At 31.2% G+C, this 23915-nt stretch overlaps 1 protein-coding gene across 2 annotated transcripts; it reads left to right on the forward strand.

Moving 5' to 3' along the window:
• The first annotated feature begins 10201 nt into the window (after window positions 1-10201).
• LOC142334113 (uncharacterized) lies at window positions 10202-22342 on the forward strand. 2 transcript variants are annotated; one of them, XM_075381824.1, is made up of 5 exons: window positions 10248-10328; window positions 13762-13838; window positions 15088-15477; window positions 18847-19266; window positions 22119-22342. In XM_075381824.1, the coding sequence occupies exons 2-5, from the start codon at window positions 13781-13783 to the stop codon at window positions 22220-22222; spliced, it is 972 nt and encodes a 323-aa protein (XP_075237939.1). In that variant the 5' UTR covers window positions 10248-10328; window positions 13762-13780; the 3' UTR covers window positions 22223-22342. The 2 variants fall into 2 exon arrangements, with proteins under 2 accessions (XP_075237940.1, XP_075237939.1); XM_075381825.1 differs by lacking the exon at window positions 13762-13838 and having other exon boundaries at window positions 10202-10328.
• The last annotated feature ends 1573 nt before the right edge of the window (window positions 22343-23915 follow it).

Raw genomic sequence — 23915 nt, forward strand, 5'->3', positions numbered from 1 at the left:
TTTTCGATGCCAACTCCTTTTTTTCAATTACAAAGGCCAGGTTGCATGGGAATTAAGATCGAGGTACTCGAAAGTTATTTCGGAAACAAAGTCGTTCTTCTTGGGAGTGACGCTGGAATAGAAAACACTCAGTGTAAACATGTCTGCAGTGCAGTGTATTATCAATCCACCTCTGGATATTCCAATTCAAATCGCTGATGCGGTTGAGATTGCTCAGTCGTTGTAAAATCACAGCTTATAGATTTTCTGGTCGAATGAAACTCAAGGAAACAGATCGAGTTATGAAAAGGTAACAATTTTTCGGGTACGGAAACTATCTTTTCTTTTTCTTGTTTAGCCTCCGGTAACTACCGTTTATATAATTCTTCAGGGGATGAACGGAAACTATCTAATTTTTGGATTCCACACGTAATAACCACCAGCAAAAAAATAAAAGTTCCGGCGCGATATTAAGTCTTTCCCTTAATATGAACTTTCTGACATATCGGGGTTTTATTCTGATGAGAATCTTTGATTCGAGTAGTACTCTCAGTATAATGCAAAGAAGACGTTTAATGCGTTCTTTGGTGTAGGGGTTATCCATATGGTAGCAGGCGTGAATTTTAGAACCATATATGAAGGTATTTTCGAGACCATAATTCATTTTAAACATTACAGTAATACTTTTTTATGAAACCAGTGTCTTCTTTTTGTTCATTCGTCACCTGTGATTAATGAACTGTTTCACGAGACGCTGTTCAGGTTATTTCTTCTCCTATAGCTGTCGATATCTTTACCACTAACCCAATTTGAGTTATATTGCCAGAAACACAATTGAAATAATTTTAATTACATTTATGTAATATGTACGTAAATTATTCTCATTTGCGTAAGATTATCACTGTTCCGTTCCTATTTGAGGCGACTTATGATGCTCTTTGGTGTCTACTAGCGCTGGCACGAGAGTCAGGCTAATACATTCATTCAAGTAAGAATACCGCTGGGTGCGCTCATGCACATTTAGTCGAAGGCGACTTACTGGTCTAATGTGACCGTTCTAGAGTCGGATCCCACTTGGAGCGGTCATGATTTGTTTAATGTAACATTTCATTCTTATGCAGAATAGTTTTATTTTGTAGTATGAAGTCTCATGTGGCTTACAGTATTTATTGATAATGTTCAATTGTATAATTTTGACTAATGTGTCATATTATTCGTTAGTCGAATGTGACTTTTATTTTCGATATTCAAAAAATTTCTTATGTAACAAATTAAAATTTAACGGTTCAAGAAGAAAATGTTATAGTTCATTTCATCATCTGCACCACACGATTCCTTAATACTTTCCGTACTCGTTCTACAACTTAATAATGACATTTAAAGGTAAATGGCCCGTACGCTCGAAAATAATCTTGGAAGGACAGTTCTCGGAACAAGTACGAGTTTTTAATAATCTTGTTTTTGATATCTTATACGACAGAAATACAAATGTCGATAAGAAGGTGAGCCGATTTGAGTGAGTCTGTGGTTCAGTACGCAGAATGTTCGGGAAACAGGCCAAAGAGGATACGCAGTTATGATTCTAAAAAAACAATGGCCGTGTCTATTCTTACCTAAAGTAGTTAAGTGTGAATTCTGCTAAGTTGGGATGAGTCACGTATTCAGGCTCCTGAGATGACGTTTTTGAGAGCGGTCAAAAAATGTACTCGAGTAGACCGAATACGGCAATATTATAAATAAGAAATATCATAAATGATTGAGTGATCTTTTGATTCGTATGCCTCTTTGCAACTTCCTTCTCAAGTATGGAGATACAAACCGAGTGGTAGAAGAGATATAAAATGCCCAAGAAAGCGATGATGCAGGAACAAGCCAGTGAGCCTAATCCATGACGTATGAAAACGATGACATTTAGGTTATTAAATTCTGGTACGAAATAATCATTTTGATTCTACAAAATTTAAACTGATATTTTTCAACTCTTCTTCATGGTTCTGTATTCAGTATTGGGAGATACACACCGAGGGGTAGAAGAGATATAAAATGCCCAAGAAAGCGGTGATGCAGGAACAGGCCAGTGAGCCTTATCCATGACGTATGAAAACAATGACATTTAGGTTATTAAATTCTGGTATGAAATATTCATTTTGATTCTACAAAATTTAAACTGATATTTTTCAACTCTTCTTCATGGTTCTGTATTCAGTATTGGGAGATACACACCGAGGGGTAGAAGAGATATAAAATGCCCAAGAAAGCGGTGATGCAGGAACAGGCCAGTGAGCCTTATCCATGACGTATGAAAACGATGACATTTAGGTTATTAAATTCTGGTATGAAATATTCATTTTGATTCTACAAAATTTAAACTGATATTTTTCAACTCTTCTTCATGGTTCTGTATTCAGTATTGGGAGTCATCACAATACTGGCACAGTTCTGTGTTCCTCTTTCTGATCTTACATCTCGATTGCGCCCTGAGGGGATAAGATACCGCCTCGTAGCGTGTCTAGTCGCTACACCACCCCGGCCGTATCTTACTAGTTGTGGCTAACGGAGGACACCTTCTTGCCCACAAACTGATCATATTCCACAGCGCTCAGTCCGGCCTCTTGAGATGACACCGATCCAAATGGCCCGAGGTATATCTACATCAGTAATTTCGCTCCAGTAAACGTTTTTTTGCCTTCTGAAGAAAGCAACAGACACCCAATATTACAACGCAGCCCTCAGGAACAACGCTAGAAGTCTACCCGCGGAAATCGAAGACCCCGCGCCTACTACCACTTTAAAGGCTTAAATTATTAATACCCAATTCGTATAGAAGCAACAAGTATACCAGGAAAGCATATCAAACAGCAAAATTCAGTCTAACAGCAACAAGATATTGTTAATTATGGGAATTATGGGACCTCAGGTCTGGTCCGTCCGGAGCTGAGTACTATTTCTAGTTTCCCACTACAGCTCGACTTTTGAGGACCGTTTCCGATTAACACTAGGTTGATCGCAACCAGCATTTAACTTAATATCCCTTTAATAAGTGTGCACTCGATTTCGACCAATCGCCATGCTAAGTTAGTAAATCATGGTCGGGAGTAAGCTCTCCGCGCACAACCTCCATTGAAACTAAAAATCTAACTGAGGCCGGTGTCTAGCACGCCTATCTCTTGCCAGTTTAATTGCCTGGGCGGAGCCCTAGCTACCCGAGATCCTAAACAGTAAAACGTATACACTAACGCCGACACTGGTTAGAGAAGCAGAAGACTAGTCATGTAACAACAACCGCAGAAACCGCAAGGAAATCTAAACTCTACCAGAACCACACCATCAGTAAGAACGGCATCTCATTCTCAGAATGAGACTAGCAAAACAAGGACAGATCCACTCTTGTCCAAAGCGGTAAAATCTCTGCTAACAGAGTTTTACCACTAAAAGTCCGAGGTCAAAATTTTATGTTGCCAAAAAAGCGATTTGATGTCGTACAGGTAAACCTACAGCGTTCCCCATCAGAGAAGAGATGGATTACAATTCACAGAATACCCAATAAATGACCTGGAAGATCACCCAGCTTGAGATAGGCGTAGTTGAAAACAACCCCGAGACTCACAAGAACAAATTTGCTAACTCTGCGTACACACCAAACTTCAACGAAGGATACTAACTATCCAAGGAATTGAAATACAATTCTATCCCACGTAAGTGACAGCCACAGTCCTTATTTTTGACCGAATGCATGCACTCTCTGCGCAACGGTTTAGAGTTGACGCATGACGGACATAATGACATAGACTGCGCCACAATGCGCACAGACTGACGCATACACTCAGAATTTGGCTTTGCGACTAAAACGACAGCACTTGAAGCACATCCTCGTACTCCTTAACACTAGAAGACATAAGATCAACGTGCAAACTACCCTCAGACACAAACTTCTTAAAGAGATCAGCGCCAATTTCAAAACCGCCGTTATACCGTTGGGCATCAAGCCTACCAGTCTTGAAGAGGATCCTACACTCGCTTCTGAATTAAGCCTCATCCATTTCGGTGTTCTGCTCCCTCACTAGAGATAGAACCTCCTCATCGGATAGCCTGCTCTCAATGTCGGAGACAATGACCCGGGGCCAACGCTTTCGTTTCGGGTCGAACTTAACCTCGAGCTTCTTTACCTCAGCAGACTTCTAGATGACTTGGACTGTCTCCTTGTCATTCTCAACCACTACATGACCCTTGCTTGTATCTTTAATTTTTCTGATCTTGTAAATTTTCCTGTCTCTACGAAGAGCGACCTGGAAATCCTCAATGAATTGTCTACTAGTCTTAGTAGATCCCTCAGGCTTGTTTACGAAAATAAACTCAAGCTGGTTCGAAGCTTGACTAGTCTCACGCTTGTCTGTTACATCAGCGTAATGCTTCTGCTGTCTCGCACTGGCGTCGCGACCTTTCTGATGGGACAGATGTAAACCCCGAATGACCTATGACGCTGCAACCACTGAGCCGTCCAGAAATCTACCTATCCACGCTGTCTATTGTCTCAGGAAGCTACCTCAGGTAATGCAAGGTATGAGGGAGACGATAAAAATTGAAAAATACTGGTTGTATTTATAAAAAAATAATGTTATATTAACTCACAACTAATTTTATAATAAAATTTCATCATTAATTACCCCTACAACAAAATCATAATCCTAGGTGACTGTTTCACGTATATTTATTTTTCTACTGTATAAGAATAAATAACCAACGCCAGGAAAGTATATCAATTTTGTCATTGGCGTTTTTAAAGTTATACATTCAGAATTTGTTTTTAGATTACTTCATAATATTAAGCGAATACATCATAATTATTACATTTGCAAGTTAAATCGAAGTATCAAGAGATTACATAGAAAAAATATTTGAAACAAATACGTAAACTGCTATGCAAAATGAATTTAAAATGAATTATGAATATAATGGATGTAGAGTAAAGCGATTAAGAAATTCGATTTTTAAAGAAAGGTTTACTTACAACCTAATATCAATCAAATAAAAAAAAAATATATAAAAAAAAACACTTTAAGAACCACTCTTATATTCAACGCACTTAAACGTAAAAATTAATTTCATAGCTTCAAATTAAAGATTTGATATTTTCCAATTCTTTCATATGATTGATAAATGGACAAACAGTGGCGTGCTCATATCAACATACAAATCTTTGTCTCCCACTGTAGATCATTCATCACGAATATGAAAAAATTAGCAAATAAATCAAAATCTCACAACAAAACTTAATATTACTATCAAAGCTAGTTGTCAAACTCATTCTGAGGTACCGTGCTTAATTTATTTATCCTTTTAATAGTTTTAATTTAAGAATGGTGTTTTTAAATTTATTTCACCAATTTACTATATTTTTTACTTTTTAGTATTCATAAGGTTATACATTACAACTGTGCTAGCAAGGGTTAGAGTGGTAATCAAAGTTTTCATGCTTCTTTCTACTTTCCAATACCGCAGAGAAGAGTATAAGCGCTTACAAAAGATCATATATATTAAATATTACTGTGTGTTATCATATACACTTCAAACATCACAAGCAGCACAAATATTAGGTCTGTGGTCTCACAAATTAAAATCTCATGCAATTATTCACTCAACCAGTCAGTAATGGCACTCAATGCAACAAATAAATACCCAGATTTCCAAACTCCAGCCATAATTTAACAAAAGTTGCTGGCAATTTTTTTTTTCACCTTCTGTGCCCTCATGGATTTAAGTTTTGTCGGCAGGAAAATTAATTTTTAGATTTTTTTTGTATCTTTTTGATGTTTTTTTTTTTGTAATTTTAAAGTGATTTTGATCTTAGATTGTTAATACGCAGGGAAAATGCACACTTTTCACTTTTGATCGAATAGGAATAATTACATTTTTTACCAGCTCATAAGTATCTTAAATCAACAGACATAAATATTGAATGTAACTGTTCTATGAAATTTGAAATTTTGTTTCAGCCGTAGAAAAAATACTTTCGTTCCAATTAATCGATTGAAACCACAATTTCACAAATATGAATAATTCTTTAACTAACAAAATATGCATGTAAACGAGGTCAAACAAATTCAAAGGGCGAATTTTTAATTTTATTAAGGGTCATTGTTTTCTCTAATTATCGCAACTTAGCGACTTGAAAATGTCGGTATCATGTGTTACTATCAAGAGCAAACCTGTATGAAAAATTTCTGAGCGAATGGATTAGAGGAACTGCTTCAAAAGTAGACTGAAAATTTCCGTACAATGAATCGCATATACAGAGTCCAAGTGCAAGATAATATGTTTAAATCCAAATGTGTTTAAATGTGATTATATATGATTAAATATATTTTAATAATGTAAGTTTCAACTCAGAAATATTGCTTGTAGAAGTGTCGTATGCTACTTTTACAAACAATAACTGTAGTTTGTTTTAAAAAAAGGAATTTTAAAAAAGAAATTGCAATTATTATTTTAAACAGATAGTAATTTTAAAAATTAGGGGGGCGCAAAAATATTATTGATTCTCAATATTTGCAGTGGGCGAAAAAATTTGAGAATTAATGCTCTAGATGAACTAGGTGGATCCTAAAATTTAAATATCTGCAAAACACCCGATTCCCAATTTTTAAATGAGCACCATAATTTTTCCTTCAAGGGATATAGTTCATATCGTTTATCTTTTAATCTTGCCAATATGATCCCGTTTTATATTAAGCTTAGTACATGGATTTGGGCTCCATATTTAACCATTTAAAAAAATTTAGCCCTAAATTTCCCCTTCTCCAAAAATCGAAAAAGCAAATAATTATATTTTTATATATTTTTTAGCCTATTATGTAATATCTACGTAAGCATTAGTAGTAAAGTAAATAGCCCCCCCTTACAAAAGAAAATACGTTGTAGTCAAGAATGTGATTGGGGGGGGGGGTATGAAAAATTAACAACATCGATTTTTTAATTTGTATTACAATAAAATTTCTTCATAATTCACCCATCCTGAAAAAAAAAAAAATAGGTTATATTTTATTGATTGTACTTTTCAGGGGAGTTATCAATGTTTTTCATTCAACAAAGTTAATAAAGAAAAACCATTAACTTTTCTTGGAAACTGATTTTTGAGGACGGAGATCAGAAAAAAATAAATAAAAGTGATTATTTAATTTTTTAACTGTTATTTGGTTTATTTAAACTTGTAATAATAACTTTACCTTTAAACATTATCATAAATTATCCTCATCCCTAAAAATATATTTTTTAGGTAACTTATTTCATGTATAATATTTTTTCCAAAATGTAATAACTGTTGTTAGAAAAGAATAAAAGCTTTCTTTTTAAGTCCTTTGCTACTGCAATTAACGGCGTTAATTTTATCTTCAATGCGTTTAAGATAAATAATTTTATTTTTTTATGTATAGTTTTTAATAAAATGTTGGGCAATTTGTATTTATGATATCTGGAAAATCATATCGTTTAATTGATATCCTTTACTAGACTCTCAAAGACAAGCTGTTTTCACGGCAATTTACATAGAAGCCGTAGGTGTCGCTGATTGTAGTACGTTAAGTTCTTCATGAATATTGTGATTCAATTGATGGATAGCTTGCGCCTTATTTAAGTACACTGTTCTTCTAGATATCTCGACCAGAATAAGCCAGGAGCTGGTCAAATCAGGGGAGAGTGGGCTCAATCCCTTCCAGTTCTCCAAGACGAGAGCCTCTCATGGAGTCGCCGTTCGTCTGACCTTGCTTCGATGGTAGGCAGCGGTGAAGTGGGTTGACTCCGGATGCCCTGTCCTTCCGAGATCACTTGAACGTTGGGGATTACTGGGAAATGAAAGATTCGAGTTGGTGGGGGAAACCAGTACTGGTGTTACCTCACTTGGTTAAATGATTAAAGAAAAGACCCGAGTCGGTGTGGGAAAGCCAATTATGCTGTACCCCCGCTTGAGTGGGCATAGATAAGACCGGAAACGGACGGGGATAAGCCAGAAATGGTGTACACCCGCTAGTCAAAAAACAAAAAACAAAAAAAATCTCTTCTTTTGTCAAAAAACAAAAAAAAGAGATCCAACCGGCGTTCCTTGTTTGAGTTTCTAGGACGTGCCCAGCACTGAGCCATGCTTAACTGTTGATCAAGTGCAGTGGTACAGGAAGAAAAAAACTTAGAGAATGGAACTCGCGTTGGTGTACAGTTCTTGGATTTTCGATGCTCTAAATTCTGCAAATGTGTCTGTTGAAAATCCTGTTTAGATGAAAACGAGAAATAATCAGATATTATAGTCTTGTGAATAAGTGTCTATTCTTCCCGAGACAATTGTTGAAATCGTATCGAATAGTGTAGTCTTTGTTGATAATCGGCAGGTGTTAGTGCCTCTCCTGGTCAAATGGTATGTGTAAAAATCTTGATAAATGGTATGAAAACCTTGCAAAATGTGCTGCAATGACGTGCGAGGTACTCTGATTTGATAGGATCGTCTTCGAGTCGACATTGTCGGTGCCTCCTCGACACTTTCTTGCACCCGTAGAATGTTTGCATCTGTCCCGGCTGAACGCGATCTACCAGCAGATGGGTGAATCACTGTTTCCGAAGGACTTTATCGTAATCAGAAATGATGATGGTATGCATGGTTCTTTTCAATTAACGGGTGGTGATTTTCAAAATAGAAGTTTCGTATTTTTGTTTGCTGTACGGTTGTAAATTTTTTCATCGCTAATTTCTAAGCATTACCGTCGACTATAATATTCTTTCCATCTTTATCGACACAAGATAAAGGTACCACTCGGCCACGACTTCAAGATGATACTATTTATTTGTGATTATTACGTAGAAAACTGGATACTATTTGTTTCTTAAGTGAAGATAAATGAGATTTTGTATGTTTTGTTTCTAGTGAGGAAATTTATTGGTTCTTTATTCCAATTTCCTCCCTCATTTTGTAGGGCTTCATAGGAAGACGAGATAAAATTCGTGAAATATCATTTGTGTAGAATTGCTATAAAATCTTCCTATCCTTTGAAGAATTAAATACGATTCTTGGACAAATGAACTCTTGATTAAATTGTCGTCCTAACTGTAGGTTTTTCTTTGACTTACGATCATATCATATATTTTTCCTGTAAGTTGCTATTACAGTACTTTTCCTTATGCATGATCCGTATTTTCAATTATTTTAATTAATAAACGATTAACTATGACACTATTAGGGGTTACATGTAAGTATAATGGATCCTGAAGCGATTCCTTTGTACTATATATTGGGAAGCTTTCTGTAGACAAAACTGAAGATGCTGCGTCTTCATCTTACATATAATAATATATTGGTTATATCTTCATAATTGTAAAATAAATCTACCAGCAGAGGTTTTTACGGGTAAATCGGGTATTTTCGAGTTAAAGACAAAACTCAAAAAGAGCTTTTATTATAGAGTAAAACCTAAGCGCATAAAATTTCAAGTATATTGTGTTGAGCTTTTTAAATCACTTTTGCTCTCTACTCGGGAAGAAAATATTTTTAAAATGTATATATTTTTGTAATTTTAAGCGCCATAACTTTACAAGTTTGTAAGTTAATCGTACAAGAGTCACACACCATAATAATATAGGTTTCTGTAAGAATAACAAACATCGTTCCAGGTTTACTAGCAATCGCGACTAATGAATTCATTCAAATATATAATTACATTTCAGAATTCTAAGGCAATCGAAAGGCAGATAATATTTACCTTTACAAACCTTAATTCGGTTCACCAATAATATCAAAGGAAGCCACTTAACTTTTACTTCACATTACTTTATTTGCTTCACATTCATAAGAATGAACGTTGTAAGGGAAGAAAAATATTTTTCGACGATTCAACAATACAAGTTCGAAGTTAGTCCATGCGGATTAGAAATGGAAAAAAGTGAAAATTTTCCGTAAAGTGATTGTTGAGACAAATAACTAAGTTTTCTTTCGTGTGTGTCACAATTGAGTAATATAGTATAATAAAATATTTGGGGTTTTTTAAATAATAAGAAATTTTTTTTTTTTAAATTGCACAATATAGCGAAATTTAACCGATATACGTTGTTTTCATCAAACTTTCTATTTTTATCTTCTTTAATGCAGGCAAAGTAAGTACCTTTTTAATTATGCGAAATACACGTCAGTATATACGTTCTGACGTCGCACAGAAACTATTCAAAATGGATATAGGGATATTTAATATGTACCTATCTTTTACGTAAGAAACGTACTTTATTTTCACAAAAATCAGTATAAAAGGAGGTGCTGCAATGATTAATTTACGATTTGCATCTGCTCCGGCTTACTACTGAAGTGTATTGGATTTCACGTAATTATTATTTTTATTATGTTACTGCTAATATTAAACATATTTAATATACAAAATTTATTAATATTATTGCAATAATAAAATATGATTTTATTTCATAATAATTTAATATTTAAGTTAACATGATTATTTAATTTATATCTTATTATTTTTTTAAATGTTTGATGAACATTGAAACGAATATATAAACTTATATATATATATATATATATACATACAAAGTTTATATATTAAAGAAAACAATGAAGCGCAATATACACAAGAGTAAAAAAATTAAAATGGCTGACACGTCAATATTGGAATCTTAAATTTTTTATTAGTTCTTAGTTTTATCAAACGATATTTTATTTCATGAAATATGAAGTAGTTCTTTGAAAGTAAAATTACTTCTTATTTTATTTCCTTATACGAAGTAAAAAAGTATGTGATCGGAATAATTTCGGTTTTCAGAATTCAACGGTAATATGCGTTTTGACCATCCCTATATCCATTTTGAATAGTTTCGGTATGACTTCAGAACGTATGTACTGACGTGTATCTCGCATGACTGTGTGTATCTCACATAATTAAAAAAGGATTAGCCGTAGAATGTTGAAATGTTGTATTTAGGGCTGCTGTAAAATCTAGATCTGCACTTATCTTTTTTGATTGCAATCGAGTGCACAAAAAGTTTCCAATAAAGGCAAAACTAAAAAAAATTGGATTTTAGAATTTTTCGTAACTGCAGTAATGCTTTTCAACGATAATTGCTTCCGGAGTTATAACCAAATGAAAAATTTAATTAATGAAATATTTGGATTTTAGAAAGGGAAGGCACATCGGTTTGTCTCCGACTTCATTTTTTTTCCTTTAACTTTTTTTTTAGATGGAAAATTAAGAAGTTATTTATGAAATTTTTATGGTGGTTGCTATGAAATTCCACCACATCTCACCCCTATTACCAATTAACTGTAAACGCTTACTTTATTCATCTTTGTTTGAATCTGTTATTCGATACGGCTTGACAACAAGGAGATCAGCCGCCGAATATCTCATAAATAAAATAAAATTAATACAAAATAGGACCCTAAAAGATATTGCTCGTTATTATTCTGATAAAAATTATGACACCAATTTAAATAATCTTACAAGGTTTCTGTTAGCTAGAGGTCTATTTAAATTCTTAATTATTTTTAAAACTTTTACAACCGCGAATACAGAGTAAATGTAGAAAGTGGATACAATGGTAAACGATTAAAGAAGTATGTTGTTCCTGCATTACTTAATTCTTTACCGAATCACCTCAATAAAGTAAAAATGAAAAAATCATTTAAAAAACTTCTCCTTGAGTGGATATTAACTATACCGTAATTACGTACTAATAGGATTCATGTTGGATTTATACTGGCAGTCCAGATAATTAAATCATAATTGTCTGGACTGCCAGTATAAATTGTAGTTATTTTAATGTTGATAATTATTATAAATCAATATAAATGTATAGTTGAATGGTTAAAGCTTAGTTATTTATTTTCTGCATGTAATTGTTGCAACAAGATATTAATTGTGTTATTAGTTGTTGTAATTAAGTTTAGTTTTGTTTCTTAAATATAGTTTTAGTTACTAAACCTGATAAATAACAAATATTTAAGAAATAATTTGTTCATTAGTTTTTTAAATATATAGTTTAAATTTGTTAAATTAATTTTTATAATTGTACTACTATTATAACTATTAGAAAAAAAAACCTAATAATATCTTTAGTTGTTACATAAAAATTGGTTATTGTATTAACCACTTAATAATAAAATAAATTAAAAAAAAATATATATATATATATAAACATAATAAAATAAAATGTTATGTAGTTTCGTTAAAAAAAATAAATATATATATACATTATTTGTTGAAAATCTATCGATAAAGAAACGAATTACTGAAAAGAACATATTATTCTGCCGGATTTCACCTACGTCGTTTATAAAAAATATAATTAATATTTTTAAAAAAAATTTATTTTATTAATATTTTTAAAATATTTTAATAGATAAATAAATTTATCTAATATTATTATTTATTTAAATAAAATAGTATAATATAGGTTTTATACATTGCTTTTCTCAATATAATTATTTAAAACATATTTTAATTATACACTTGAAAAAATATACAACTATTTGATTTTGAAATATGTAGTATATAATACAAATATTATTTATTGGTTATTACGAAGAATTATGAGAAAACAATAAACAATTATTGATCTAAACAATACTAATTATTGAAAAAGAGTTAAAAGAAACATACCATTTAAAGATAGAAAATTCCTTTGAGCATAATAAAATAAATGCCTTGATGAGTTGGAAACGATTTATATATATTTAAGTTATGTCTATTCATAAAAATGAATATTATTAAAAAAATACTTTTAATTTATTGTACTTCTAAATTTTACTAAAATAGATGTACATGGTTTTATATTAATAATTATTATTACTGGAAATGCCTTCCAATAAACTTTATATACAACGGGTCGTGTACTACAAAGAGACGAACAATAATTGTACAAAGGACAGAAATTACCCTAATATTAACAATGAAAAAACATTAACAAAATGAACATTACGGAACTTCAAAAAATTTAACTAACTTCTTACTTTCCATTTACCCCTTTTCAATTTCCCAATTTTCAGATTTACCATATTCCTTTCCCACATTTTCCCTCTTCCGGCCCATTTCATTCCAACATATCTCATTCTATTATTTCTTTTTAACATTTCCTTTTCCCACCTATCCGCTTTTCTTTTTCTCTTCCTCCTTTCCATTTCGTTTTCCTTGTTTTCCCTTTTTTTTTCTTTCCCATTTTTCCTTCTTCTCTTTTTACCTTCTACCCGTTTACTTTTTTTATTGCATTTACGTCTTACAAATAGCACTGTTTTTCAAAAAAAAAAGCATAAGCTTACCTGTCTCGGATGTATTAACTTAGGTATGCAAATAGTAGGCATATAAAAACACGCGCGTATTCGAATACAACTTTGTTCAAAAATTTCAATACAGTTCGTGAAGAACGTTCGGAGATTTAAATTTTGACAAACGAATATTTTTATTTTTATTTATGTAGATGATCAACTTATCACTGAATTCTTTAAAACTTTCTTGTATTAAAATTAACTGCTTTATTGATTAATTAATTATATCTATATTAACAAAGTATTGATTATTAATTTCACTTAAAATATCATGCTGTTTATAATTATTTATTACGATTAATGATTTATGCGGTTGTTTAGCGGCAGTTTATACTTTATACCGGAATCGCTTTATTTTTTCTCGAAGTAACGGTAAATCTATGAGCATACGTATCTAGTTTAATTTATGCTACAATTATATAAATTAAAAGATTATAAAAACGAAAATAAAATACAAAATGTCTGTTTTTTTGTTTTTTTTTTAGATTTTTAAACGAAGAGAAAATGGTTTACATTAAATTTGTGTTAATAATATTACTTTCTGTCGTTTACTATAATGAAGGTAAATAATTCTAATTTATATTACAAAAATTTAAACAGTAGGAAAGAAAACCTTTAATCCCGCAACACAAAATCAAAGGAACGGAACAATTATTAATTTCTTCTATCATAGTTCTAGAAGAGCGATCTCATAACGATTTTGATCGCGAACCCCAAACATGCAAATATTTATTAATTTTACCCTATATAATATAATATAAATATATATATATTTAAATGTGTTGTCAAGAACAAAGCTATTTAATTATTTGAAACAATATAGCAACATTGAAATTACATTTCAAATTTATATTTTGCGCCATTTGAAATTTAATGTGACCATTTGATTGTATTTGTTTGGCAACATCAAAAAATGTGGTTTGATGTCCTCTGTTACTGCAATTTGAAGATCTGGTTTTAAATTTAATTTATTTTTTGTATTTGGTTTTAATTGCTGTTATCACAAAGAAAGCTATTTGCAATTCTACCCACCAATTAGAAAGACATTTTCCTTTAAAATTCAGATTCTAATATTGTTTTTTCTTTCGTGTCGATTATATACGACCATTACGGCCGTATACATAAATCGTATACTAATATACGTAATGGGTTTAGTTTTGGCTGGGATTGAGGAAGAGTTTTTATATTTTTAAATTTTATTTAAGGGAAAATGATTTCCTCAATTAATTTGATTTCTCTTAGTCATAAATTATATTTTCTCATTTTCACCATACTCTAATTCCCATAAAATGTTTTTTTTTCGTTTCTTTATTCACTCTATTCCTTGTATTCGATGTTTTCATTACATTAAAATTAACCATTGGTTTTGCATTTAGGAAATTTCATTTAATAATGAGAAATAATAAGCTCAATTTCTTTATATTTTCTTCTTCAGTATTCTTTTTTTTTTAATACCTACGGCTTAGTTTAACCGATTTGTATAGAACGTTGAATGATTACTATTGATTATGATGCATTGATTTTAGTTAATTTCGGTTATAATTTGTCAACCCGGACACCATATGTTCCGTATCTCATATATTTATTTTGATAGAATAATATTTTACACAACTCTTTTTTGTACGCATACATACTCTATTGATGCATTTAATTTTCCACCTAAATTATGGTCTGTAGAGAGCCAAACCGTCTTTAGCCAGTTAGTTACATATTTTTTCTCGGCAAACTGGAGTCTATGGTAGTTACCATTGAAGAATCTAATAGTTTTTTCTTAGCGAAATGAACTTATTGATGTATTTTTTTGCTTTTAGCTGAAGACAAATTTTCTACCAATAAAGACGATTGGAAGACCTATTTTTTAACCAAAAAAAAAGATATTACTGACATAATTTACACACAGGATTTATATCACACACGGAGAAGCTGTTATCTTTGTCTACTCAATGAAATAAATAGACAGTTAGAATTAATTAAAATTTTATATTATGGAAAATCAGAAACTGTTGAAAATATTAAAGCTGACATGGAATACGTTAAGAATAATTACGAAGGTTTTGTATTATCATGTGAAAAAGGCATGCCGACTGATATTACACTAACATTTTTTGAAATTTATTCTACAGCACATTACAAAGCATCATTACAAAACCATTACGGGTTCCTTGTTTATTCATGCATAAAAACATTTTCTAGTAAAATAAGTAAGTATTCTTTTTCTATAACTGTATTTCTATTATTAAGCATATTATTTTATTACTATTATCCTATCAACAGGAAATTCCTTCTTTATTTACCTACAGAACCAATTAAATAATATATATGTTATGGTGATTTTGATTAATTTTGGTGTTTATGCGTAAAAAAGGATGAATTTGATTAATCATAAACAAATTTTGGAGAATTTAATACCGGTCTCTTTACATACTCTCCATACTAATATATTTTACATATTAAAATAACAACTATAAGTAGTAATTCCTGAATTTTATATTTAAATAATCAAAACATTATTGTTAAGTAGTTGAGGTAAGCGAGCGGCGGGTTATATTATGTTAGATAATCATAATCTAAACAAACAGAACCTACGAAAGCTAATATCGGCTAATTAATGTTACATATACAATTATATATATATATATATATATATATATATATATATATATATATATTATTCTCAAAAATAGGAGGTGATTGATTATATTCAACATTAATTACGCGTAATCAGCGGATCAATAATCAAATATATCGTAACGTGTACACCTGGAAGTCGTTACATTCAGATGTATATATAATTTTAATATATAAAGATAGATTTAGGATAGAATTAAAAAAATAAAACATGAATGATGCATTACGTAAAATTTTATTTGGGTTTCAAACAGATGATTTTCACGTACGGCTAAAAATGATAAATTCTCTATGTTAAAAATTCTATTTCGTTTTACTAAAAGGGGCCGGGTTGATTTGTATTTACCGGCTGTTTTTAAATAAACAACAAAAAAATAAATAAAGAACATAAATAAATTAAAAACAAATGATAAAAACGTCAGGAAAAAGGCAAATATTGTTATTAGGAATCACAAAAAAAAGTAATAATTGCAATATTTACACCAGTAATATTACAAAAGAAGGTTGAACTAATATACAAATCCAAACAACGCCGGTACAAGCATGGAAATAGTTGTTGCAGAAAAAAAATTCGGCTGTATCAAATATCGAAATGAGATTTACCGTCATAATCATGAAAACATTGCCGTGGGGTTTAACGAGTGTTAAGCGACCAGATTTTTGGGAAACACAGGAAATACGTGGATATTCAATATTTTATAATTCTTTGTAATCTTGTCTTATTTAAAAGGAACAACTTCTACCCACAGTAAAAATGAGAAAATCTCGTCCTTTCGTTTCCCAACCAAATATTGTTAATAGAATCTTTTCAGGCGTTCATTCAAAGAATCAGTAGTGGCATCAAGTAATCGTCGAGTTTATTTTTCTAGACGATGAACTACTCGTGCGAAATGTAATGTAAATCTAGTGAATATGTGTGAGCACTCCCGCCAGATCTGTGGACGTTCCGCTTGATGACGAATTCAACTGTGTGGACTTTTTGAAACCGCAGCTCGAACATCTTCAATATTTTATGGAATACCTATTCACCTTACAACGTCTGTAATATTTTTTTTTACCTATATCTTCATAATTGCCTACCCACGATATTATTGCAAACGTCGTATTATCACGATTATACGATAATGAACGTCACCCGGGTAGGTGTTCGTTTATAAAAAAAAGGCTATTATAATCTATTTCCAAGTGACCAACATTCTTTTCAAAATTTCCTATTTCATGGGAACATCTTGATCTCCGATTCCAAAATCAAAGCGATCAGATCTTCAGAGTAACGCAGGAAATACCTGGATGTTCAATCTTTTATAATTCTTTATAATCGTGTCGTTTCAAAACATTCTCCTACTTATTGAAAAGAAACAACTTCTACCCTAACAAACAAAAATTGTCGAAAACATTTAATATTCTGACGGGTACTTCTTACACGAGAAAGAGTATTATCGCTTATAATAGTATAGTGTCAAGTCGCTAATCGATTACATCACTCGTTCTAATGAGATAAATAACGAACTTTATATTTTACAGTTTCGTGCAACTATATATTTATGTTGACATAATCTAAACATATAAATAAATTTACTGTACCAGATAAAACAATAAAATGAATAGTTTTTAATTAATAAAGCTACTGGAATTCTTATTCTTTAACGTGGGAAAAGATTGCAACAATTCTTCTTCTAGAAAAAAGTAAATCTTTAAAATAATTTTAAGACCATGTCTTTTTAAAATTTCGTATATTTGAATTGAATCCACGAGCATACGAGGAAAGATTTTTTCTTCCGTGTACAAAATTCTGAATTTCCAACTAAATTAATCCATAATTGCACCTCACATTTATTCCTTCTGATAAATTATTTAAAAACAACTTGTTTACTGTTTGTTTCTCTTTAGCACATTTTTTAATCTTCATCATTTCATATTTTTAATGCTTACTTTGGGTTTTACCTCGGGTTTTAATTTGACGACATTATGCAAATTACTGAGCAGATTTTTTTCCTTCTTATAGTGGATGTTTTGTATTGTAATGGCTTCGCCTTTTTTAATTCTTCGAAATTAAAAATGATTAGATTTCCTTTTTTAAGCTCGAGTTAGAGGAAATCTGTTCAGTTAAGATAATCTATATGCATAAAACAATAACTAAAGAACATAAAATTTACCGCGAAAATGGTAGGCTATATATGAATAATGGAAACCATTTTCTAGAAAAACAATTTTCTGCCGGTATCGAACGATGAATTCTTTGTTAGGTTCTTCTACAATGGCCTCTTTAAACATGTGAATCTGTAAAAATATTAAATTCAGAAATGAATCTAATTTATCATCCTCTGAATGATATCAAATATGTTACTTGCTGTGATCGATAGGATATATCACTATGTGTTCACAAACAGCTCTTTTTAGGAAACAGATTGTTTCTCCTGTAGCAGGGCCTATCTAAGGTGGCTGCGGCGTCGTTGAATCTATCTCCTAGATGCCGTCAAAGTGTACTTTTTCATTTATTGTTATTTATTCATAGGACCGCTCGCGAAAAGACTACAAAAACGATCACATGACTGAAAATCTGATCGTTTATTTAGAAAAGATTTTCAGTTTGAAATGAAATGAAAAGAACCGTATTTTGCTTAAAAAAGTCATTGGTAATAACTATTTCAGGTAATTTTGAATAGAAAATGACATTTCTAATTTTTCCCCTATGTAAAAACAAAGTTTATTGCAGTTTTATCCGCATTAAAGATAAACCGGACACATTATCCTTGTTATGTCAATAATGTTTTTTGTCAAAAAAGAAGAAAAATTTACAGATTAATAAAATAGTTTTAGTTTTTCCCTTACCGCCTTTTTGTTCTAAGTTACTTACCACTGAAATGACTGAGGATTATAAGTCTGTTTAAAATTTTAGATGTTATTGTACTTTATGTAAATACATATTTTTTATTTTGCAGCCACATATATACAATTTGAAAAAATAAGACAACGTTATGAAGATCATTATCTTAGTTACATGATTTTTCAAACTCAACCTGAAGTAAATAAATTGAATAAAAATTGTTTGATTTGTATTCGAGATTTTGTAGAGTATGAAATAGGAAGGTGGATAGAAATTGAGGCAAAACTACCTCCTAGGTATGAGGGTGACATTACATCAAAAGTAGAGTATTGGGCCGTATTGACAGATATATATACAAATTATCAAAGGTATACTAAAAAAGTGCAGACATGGATCACAACATGTTTGAGTAATTCAACAAACGATGTTACGAAAGAATTTGAATCAGGACCTTCATTTCAAAAAGAAAAACCATTAATATCACACGGAAAAAGTGAAAGAATGGAGGAATGTATATATTATTATATTGCTAAAGGTAAGTAAAATTAAACGTAACGTTAAGATTATTTGTCAAAGAATAGAGAGATCATTTGGTCCGCAGATGTTGACTGATCTCGATAGGCGACTGAAACGACCTGTCTACCCAGTTCATTATTCCGTTAACTAAACCATAAGCGGTGTCGATCGTACTTTAGACGCTGTAGGAAGTACTACATCGCATTTGTATTTCTGTTTATTCATTCTTAGCTTTACCGTGTAACAACAAAGCGATACGCACAATTTACTTAGCTACCTGAACTTCAGTTTAATGTTTTGGATCTCAGCCCTTAGATAAGGTTCAATCTGAATTTATGTTCTTTTAATATTTTCCAGTTACACCAGTAAATATCTAAAATTGATAAATTCTGAATATTTTCATGATTTCGGTACTTTATACACCGTACTTATTAATAAAATCGGATCTAAAGTTTTGGACTCGTGTCGTGCAAAAATACAAATAATTAAATTCATTTAACAAATATTAAAATTAAAATTCTATAATACATTATCGGATAGTACTTCAGCAAAGCTATTGACGCTTAATCAGAAAAAGAAATAATTTGTCAGAGCCATCTCGTCAAAAAAAAAATCTGGTTTAAAAATTACCTAAATAAGAATCCTGAACTTCAAATTCGTTGATTGAACTATCACTTAAAATATTAGAATTTATTTTCAGCTAAGAGTAATTAATAATGTAAAAGACCATCCCATTTTGGAAGTCGTTGGCATTCTAATACTACTGGTAAATAACATTTTGGATGGATTTCGAGGCTAGGAAGACAATTTAGGTTTGAGAGAGACGTCATCGTTTTTATCTTCAAATTTGTTGATTATGAAAAAGTACATTGTACGGTGAATTCGTACTGTGAATATTTTACGGGTAAACAGGATTTTAATAAGTTTCATTAGCGATCAATCAATAAATTCCGTCCCAGAATATTTATATAACAAAAATTCCAACCTACACTAGAAAGATGCTACTAGTAAAATATTAATTTTAAAAGAATCGTGGGTTGCGTTTTTAGTACTGTGATTAATTATTGCTCATCCTGACCACCGTAACGGAACATATCCGCATTCTGAAAATCCTCGTCTTCACTTTACCCACTCAGTTACTAGCTGTAACAGACTTTATGAAAGATCGACTTTTCGATTACCAAACCTGATTACCTACCGCAGACATCAATCTAGCATCTTTCACGATGCCAAAGATGCAAATGTCTGGACAAGTATTTCCATCAGTGTATTCTTTCCCCTTTACTGCCCCCCTTGTTTTAAGCTTCTTGGAATTTCGAACATCTACTTTAATTTGTGGCTCTCTCAACTAACTCAACTAACTTAAATTTTTAAATTATAAAAAATTTTGCGTGTACAAATTTTATTCGGCATGAAACCGTTATTTTCACGATTGAACTTAATTAAATTATTATCAATAAAATGAATTTATAACGACATACTTTTCATACCCGATTTAATTACGGTTACCTATCTTGAATATATTGTTCAGGTATATTGATTCTCTTTAGCGCGAGTGGTAGCGTCGGGCTTTCAATCCGGCGATCTGGGGTTCGAATCCCGGTCAGGCACGGCATTTTTGCACGCTCTACAAATAATTCATCTCATCCTTCTAAGCAATATCTAAACGTTTAGTGATTTTAAAATTATTATACAGAATAATTGAATATTAGAGTGAAAATTATAGTGCATCCTTAAAAACGGCAACGTCTTTTTTTTATTTATCGGAATATATGTACATTTGATAATTTTTTAACATTCTCTACTAATATCGATGTCATGATCGATTCTGATGAGACGAGATCGGTTATATTTACGTGTACTGATTTAGAAATCGATACGTATAATAAAATAATAACTCGGTTTGACCCTTTGAGTGCATTAAGAAATACCACTGGATCGATTTTAATTAAACTTTGCAGATTTGTTACTTAAATCTGTTTGGTTATTAATTCCGATTAGAATTATAACGATGTTGTTAATGAGGTTTATGATATTAAAGCAATTTAACTCATTAAATCTTTGTTACCTTGGTAACAGGAAAACAATGATGTAAAATGATTTATTTTGTTTTTTAATGCTTATAAGTAAAATATTTTATTTTTATTAATATTAACTTAACTTAGCATATTTAGCCAATATTTAAGGATGTTGATTATTCATTTTTATTTTAGAGATAAGAATATTATAAAGTATCAAATATTAAAAATATTGCCATCACAAAATTAAAATATTTTTCCTTATTATTTAATTTCTGCTTAAAAAAAGAATTTATCTCGATCCTCTAACTGCTTAAATGAGTGATTGTCACTCAACACTGAACGAATCGCTTCAGCTGTATCTGCGTCTACAGTAGGGGTGTATTATCTCAAGAAGCGTTGCAGGAAAGAGATCCTTTGATGCTTTAATAGTTACTTAGCAATATTATTCTTATAATATTGAGAATAACGAACAAAGCGTGGTCCAGTGGTGGAGGGCCTTGACAAGACGGTGTAGAGCTGATGTAGGTATCGATCATCGATCACCGTGTAACAATTTAACACCAGATAAATGTTTAAATTTATATCCTGTTCGTTTTTTTTAATGTAATAGTAATTCGTTTTACGCATTGTTGAAATGTTTAACTACTCTTTAAAAAACAGTTTCGTTAATTTAACCAAATTACATTATGTCGGTGTGAACAAGTGTTATCGAACATCGATAATCTCCAGACAATCATCTATCGTCGAAAACAAGAAAATAAAATTAGTATTTCTCTATTTAACATAATTAGTGTCTTTAAATTGTATTTATTTTTTTTTTTTATAAATTATATTTTTCTTTGCTTTTCAGTAAAGTACAGTAATTTATTAGCTTCTACAGGGAAAACAGTAACGGCTGGTGATCAAGATGAATTTAAGCCAACTGACCTCATTAAGCTAATGAATGATTTATAAGTAACTTTACGTGGAATCTCGATTACATGAAAAATACGAATTAAATATTTAATTAGGAATTCAAATTTCTTGTTGAATGTGTAATATGTAATTGATAATAAATAAAAAGTAAAAAAGAAATGTCTAATTTAATGTATTTATCAACTTTCCTTATTATTAATAATATAGATTTCAATTTATTTTGTTGACATTTTCTTCTGCTCTTAAAAAAAAAAATAAGAACCTGTTTTTAATTATTTATTTTTACAATAATGATATTTAGAAATGTAAGTTTTTAAAATTAAGAAATTGAATAATTTCGTTGATTTTCCTAAACATGCGACCGATCAAAGCGCCGCTTTAGATTTAATTTCAACAATCGATACGATTTTAAAACAGGATCATATAAAAATAATCGCAACCGGCATTGCTATATTACTGCCTAAAAAATATAGAACGCAAATAAGACCTAGATTGCGTATGGCGATAAGCTATGGCTTTACAGATGTGAATTCACCAGGTACAGTCGATGCTGATTACCGAGGTGAAATTAAAGTCGGACTTATTAATTGGGCCGGTAAGGATTTTACAGTGCAGAGGGGAATGAGATTCGCGCAAACGATAATATCTAAATAGAAACGCATATTCCGGACGGAAAGTGAAATACTAGATGAAACTGAACGTAATGATAAGGGTTTTGGTTCGACTGCTGTGACCTATACTGATAAATTTATAATCAAGGCGGCGTCGAATACAATGTTTATTAATGTAAAACCAAGATCTTGATTTTTATTTTATTTAACATTAACAACTATTATAATATTTATTTATAAAAATTGATTAATATATTTTATTTGCAAATGTTTATATAATAAAGAATCATTAATGGCGCTCGGGAAAGCGGGCTAAATATGGGAAGTTTCCTTGTAAAAGGCTATCTATTAGAGTGAGTGATCGGGGTATAGAAACGTGATCAGAATGCTGCTCTCTGCACACTGACAAAAGTGGTTTGGTGCGCTTTGGTGTCTACTAGCACTGGCACGTCAGTCAAGCTCATACATTCACTCAAGTAAGAATACCGCCGGGTGCGGTCATGTACATTTAGTCTAAGGTGACTTCTTGGTCTAATGTGACCATTCTAGAGTCGGATCCCACTTGGATCGGTCATGATTTGTTTAATGTAACATTTCATTCCAGTGCAGAATAGTTTTATTTTTTAGTCTGAAGTCTAATGTGGCTTACAGTATTTATTGATAATCTTCAATTGTATAATTTTGACTAATGTGTCATATTATTCGTTAATAGAATGTGACTTTTATTTTCCATATTCAAAAAATGTCTTATGTTACAAATTAAACCAAATATGAAAAATTTTGCGAAATACAGGAATCAATAAAGTCTATATTTAGAAATAAAGATGACGAATTTTGTGAAAATAATTCCCATGAAAACATTTTTTTTTTAAAATCAGGTAGAGTAGTCGTAAGAAATCGATCCGTTTATATCACGAGGCGTTGGAAAAGTCACTATCAAACGTTGATTCGCGGCTTCTAAACTAGGAAAGTAAGTTAAAGAAAAGCAAAGGTCTAACGTAAAAATATGTCAGATTTATGAAATAATAAACTGGTCTTGGTCATATATGACGCACTGGAGATTTACAATCGACCGGGTGGAAACCATGATAACCGCCCAATCATCTCCACAGAACTGGAAT

The sequence above is a fragment of the Lycorma delicatula genome, chromosome 13 (genome assembly GCF_047948215.1).
Source record: "Lycorma delicatula isolate Av1 chromosome 13, ASM4794821v1, whole genome shotgun sequence".
NCBI lineage: Eukaryota > Metazoa > Arthropoda > Insecta > Hemiptera > Fulgoridae > Lycorma > Lycorma delicatula.

What these genes read in the sequence shown, in the direction of transcription:
- LOC142334113 (XM_075381824.1), top strand. Translation starts at nt 13,781, where the DNA reads ATGGTTTACATTAAATTTGTGTTAATAATATTACTTTCTGTCGTTTAC. An exon ending in TGTCGTTTACTATAATGAAG is followed by an intron (nt 13,839 to 15,087) that starts GTAAATAATTCT and finishes TTTTGCTTTTAG; the next exon opens with CTGAAGACAAATTTTCTACC. An exon ending in ATATTATTATATTGCTAAAG is followed by an intron (nt 19,267 to 22,118) that starts GTAAGTAAAATT and finishes TTTGCTTTTCAG; the next exon opens with TAAAGTACAGTAATTTATTA.